At 48.4% G+C, this 4,959-nt stretch overlaps 1 protein-coding gene across 1 annotated transcript; it reads right to left on the bottom strand.

Annotated features, from left to right (window-relative positions):
• Nucleotides 1–1,087: 1,087 nt before the first annotated feature.
• On the bottom strand, nt 1,088–1,678 carry LOC122386107 (amine sulfotransferase-like). The gene has a single exon (XM_043374961.1). The coding sequence runs from the start codon at nt 1,676–1,678 to the stop codon at nt 1,088–1,090; it is 591 nt and encodes a 196-aa protein (XP_043230896.1).
• Between the last annotated feature and the right edge of the window lie 3,281 nt (nt 1,679–4,959).

Consider the following 4,959-nt stretch of genomic DNA (forward strand, 5'->3'; position numbering starts at 1 on the left):
GGGGGGGGGCGGGTACGACCCCCCCCCTCGCCGTTTCGCCCCTGGTGGAGCTAGCGCGTCATGGAAAAAACGAGCGTGTGCGCCGTTACGAGACGCAGAGATTGGTACCCGATTTTAAGGTCCTAGGTCAACCGGTGACCTCTGAGGTCAGGTCAAGTGCCCCAAGGTACGGTTCAGTTTTTGGTGAATAACTTCGCAAAAAACGGCCGCAGAGCGCCGATTTTGGCAGTAACGTGTTTGTCTCGCTCAGGCGCGTCGAATGATATGCTTTCTGTCCGGGTCAGGTCAACTTGGGGTGTTGACCTCAGGTCAAGGTCAGGTCAGCACCCCCAGGTCACGAAGTTGGTCGAAAGAGGTCATGTTGCATATCATTCGATTCGGCAGGTCTTCCTGAGTCCATTGGTGGCTTTCCCGACTCGCTAGCTCAATTTGATCAAGAGTTATTGACGAAAAACTAATATGACCTTGATGACGTCATAAATGACGTCACGCAAGGTCAACATTGCAAAAAAGACGCATCTAACCTTGCAAGGAGTGCATCAAATTATGATTCTGTGTGCTTGAGATAGTTGGAGATCGTTCCCGGCGCCAGAATAGCAGTTTTCATTTTTCCCCATTGACTTATAATGGTGAGGTCACGAAAATGACCTGACCTCATATGACCTTTAGGAAAAATCCGAGATATACAAGTTGTGGGACTCATAATGGATACTAGATCCTGCAAGTTTCATTTCCCTGTGACATCTCCTCTGGCAGTGACGGCGTTGCGAAGTTGCGACATCTGAAGACCGTGCAGAGGTTCACTTATGACGTCATAGGTCAGTGACCTGACCTGACCCAAAAATACGGTTGGTGTCAAAAGATCCGGCTTGGATTCAAAGGTCAGGTATGCCAAGTTTCAGCTCTCTATCGCCAGCGTGTTCGGAGTTATCGCGAAAAAAAACTATGGGGGCGGCACCACCCCCCCCCCCCCTCGGCCGGCGAGGGATATATGTACACAATACGCATTATACATTATATAAAACCCAATACACCATACAAAGTACACAATGTATTTTTATTAAATGGAGTACTTTCGCTTCCAATTTCACTCCAAAGAGGCGACCTTCTCATTCCGCCAATTCAGGAAGGCTTCACTCTCCTCCTCGGTGAAGTAGTTTCTCCAGTCGCCCACCACCCCCTTCCTCATGAAGGTGCCTTCCTCAGTGCCAGACACCATGCCGCTGTTCTCCCAATGACGGAAGTTGGTGTCCGGGTTCGCCTTCATCACCTCGAAGCTGGTGTTCTTCACGATATCGTCGACATCGGCGTCGCTCAGGGAGACTCCCAGAAAATCGGCCACCTTGCGGACGACCGAGCCGCGATCCTGGTGCATCTGCTCGTACGACAGACAGAGCACAGTGTCCGAGTGCTCCAGGTAGCCCTGCACGTGCTCTCGGTAAGGACCGCACACTATTTCGCCGCGCATGAAGTTGTCGCGGAAGTCTGCGAATGTTCCGCGGTACTGGAAAAGATTAAGCAGCCTCGCGAATTTGTAGAAAGAAACGCAAACATCTCGGGCATCGCGGTACACGTAAAGCACTTTGGCGCCGCTGGTCTTCACGCTGTCTGGAAGAACATGATAGTGAAGGTGCGTCTTGATGAAGCGCTGGTCCGACATATCGTGCAGTGAAGTCATCTCCATGAGTTTTTCCTGGGACGGTATTTCTAACAGAGGAAACCGATACTCCAAGCAGACGTCCGGCTCTTTCCCAGCACCACTTGCATGGCGGTGAGTGACACGCCACACGATTTCTTGCAGCTAAGTGGTGCCGGACTTCGGAAAGCTGGCCACGATGATATCAGAAGGCCTCCCTTGAAACTGCGCCAATTGTTGTGTGACTCCCCATTTGATGCTCCATGCATCGCATGTCCATCCACGGTTCTTGAACATGCAGTAGCCGGGACTTGTGTAATTGGGATCACGTGGCAGTGGTTCCCATCCTTCTGGAATGACGACCTCTTCATCTGCTGCCATCTCCTTGGACATAGTGTCGCCGTTTTTCGCTTTCTTTCTCAACGCAGCACTAGGTATTTGTGTGCGGTGAAGATGCCTTCGCTTCGCTCAGATAATCCAAATTCAGTGGTGTCTGTCGAGGGCTGCACTGCTGCTTGCTGTGGCCCTCGGTGGGTTCCTGTCGTTGTGTCACACTGGACTCACTACGGAAATCCACACCGGCACCACCTAGATGTGTCGCGCTGTGCTCCACTCTGCGGTCAGAGCCGCACTGGACGCCTTCAGTGCCCAGCGTCCCATTTCCTGAGTCTGGTAAGCTGACCTGAGAGTGCTTATTTTGACAGCGCCGTCGCAGATTGATGGGCGCCGTCGCACGTATGGGCGTAGGAACGGCTGGAGCACTCTGGGGGCATGGGTGCAGAAGTCTAACCATATGATCCAGCCATGATCCAACCAACCAACCATAATCTAACCAAGTGAGACTCTTCTCTGGAGTCAGTGGACGTGGGGAAGGTGGGGGGCACTGGGTGCCGTGTTCTTATTTGACTTTCATCTTCACCGATATCAGAAGACACTTTGAAAGGTCGGAGGCTCATTGCCAATATTGAGGGCACACAATAGTCTGTATCGACCCAAATAGGGGGGCGAAATGGAAAAAAGGTCTCAGGGCTATTGAATGTTGTGCTTTGAATCGCAATATGCTACGTTCAGAAACTGCTGTGCAATTGCTTTTTCGACCTGAACTGAAATGACCGAAGGTCATCGCGTGGCTTATAGGCAAATTTGCTGTAAGATGGGTAGTTTTAGGTCATATACAATCATTTCGTGTCGTTTTTAACCCGCGCCCCACTGGGGGGGGCTATTTATAGCCCCCCCTCCCGTTTTTCCGCAATAACTTTCCAACCGCTTGACGGATCGACGCCAAACTTTCGGTACCTTTAGCTGCATCAATTTGACACCTTGTGTCAAAATTTGAACTTCGTAGCTACCATAGGTCGGCCGGAAATGACGTCAGAGTGACGTCATGTTCGTCCGATTTCGACGCAAAACATTGAACCACGGCAATCGCTCCCAAGAGCTCAGTTTTTAAGCTAGATCCAATTTCTTTGCATGAAAGGACTCAGAATTGACCGCGCTATCAAACTGCTATCTCGGATTTTCAAAATTTCGAAAATTTTGAAAATTTTATATAATAATATTCAAAATTTATATTTTTGTATTTTTTTTTCAAAAAGTTTTTGACTTTTCGAAAAAAACCGGAATATATGTGACAGAACGCATGATTATGACTAACTATAGCAAGTTTTAGCTAAATATCTTCGAAAATGGCCAAGTTATACGCATTATTGCAAAAAATTCACAATTATTAATTTTTCAAATCAATTTTTCAGTACGTATTTGACATCGTACACCAATATAAATGGCACCATCGTGTTCCTGAGCTCAAACTGCATCCAATAGACACCTTTTTTGTTGAAAAATTTTAACTTCAAAATTTGACCTTTTTTGACCTGAAAGTGACCTGACCTAAGCTAAATTCGACTCAAAATGACCTCAAATGACACAGACGACATCAAATTCGAAATCTATGGCCTAAACGGACCATAAAACATGTGTCACGTGACCGACGCATGATATAATATTTCCGTGACCTGTGATGACCTGACCCTGACCTGAAAATCAAAGTACAAGTTTGGTACCCTCAAGGTATCTAAAGCATCTGTTCACGAGTGTGGAAACCAAAAATGAGCATGATCTGACTTGTAAGACGGCGGCCAGAGCCCAAAATGTGAACAAGCCAAAATGCTAATAATTTTTACTTTGACCTGACCTGTGACGTCATCGGTGACCTCGAGGTCAATGAAATTAGGTTTCGCTCGACAGTTTTTCCGGGGCTATCAGACGCCGCTTGAATTTTGACGATCGGCCCAGTAGTTTCGGAGTTAGGAGGGGGGGCTATGAATAGCCCCCCCCCCCCCAGTAGGGCGTGTTATACACAGACCCCAGTGGGACGCGGGTTAAATTCTAGCGCTCTAACTCTATCTTAGTGGGCCTCAAATCGCTGTGCCCATTAGAGAGCCGTGGGGTTTGTAACCTTTACATAACACTGGTCGGTTACTAACTCTATACCATTAGAGCGATAAGCATGCTGCGTTTGCCCTCCAATAGCAAAGAGTGCCTAACGCCCTCGGCGCCCAGGGGGGGGGAGGATGACCCAGTGCCCTCTTCAATACGCCTCTGGTTACAGCCCTGGATCCGCCGCTGATTGACAGTGTGGAGTCCTGTATCCAGCGCTGGGTAGCGCCATGTTTATAACCGGCAACTGGATGTTTCTGAGACGCTGACCTCGCTGAAGAGTCGTGGCATTGACCCGGCCGGCGGTGTTTATACTCGTTCCGCCTGGTGTCGGTGATCGGTGACACTGGTCAGTTCAGCTGTGTATACAGCAGAGAGCCGACTGAAAGGTCGTGCTGCCAGAGATAGTGCTGGGAGTTTATGTTCAGATAGTCGTGGTGCGATGCGTCTGTCCACTGCCCACTTTAGTGAGCCGACTGAGGTCCCCACCGTGATAATAAGCAAAGCGACTAACATGTGTTTTAGATTCTAAAATTCGTAAATTGAAGTTTGAGCGTTTTTGATCTATGATTTTGAAATCGTCTATACTGAAGGGGGTGTCACATGCCAAAGAATGATCCCGTACAGACGATGCTCTATCTCTAAAATGTGTCTATCTCTATCTCTAAAACTCTATCCCTAAAATGTGTCGATCTGCTGTAGTTTATAAGTTCAGTTGTCCTTCGTGTGAAGGATCTTACATAGGTTCTACCTATGTTAGGCTCCACAGCAGAGTTTGTCAACACAAGGGTAGGTCACACAGAACGGGCGAACTCTTATCCAGTCCAGTAGCATCGTCTGTACGGGATCATTCTTTGGCATGTGACACCCCCTTCAGTATAGACGAT

Source organism: Amphibalanus amphitrite, unplaced genomic scaffold, assembly GCF_019059575.1.
Source record: "Amphibalanus amphitrite isolate SeventyFive unplaced genomic scaffold, NRLGWU_Aamphi_draft 000240F_arrow, whole genome shotgun sequence".
NCBI classification, from domain to species: Eukaryota; Metazoa; Arthropoda; class Thecostraca; order Balanomorpha; family Balanidae; genus Amphibalanus; species Amphibalanus amphitrite.

Coding starts and splice junctions, on each gene's coding strand:
- LOC122386107 (XM_043374961.1), bottom strand. CDS start 1,678: ATGACTTCACTGCACGATATGTCGGACCAGCGCTTCATCAAGACGCAC.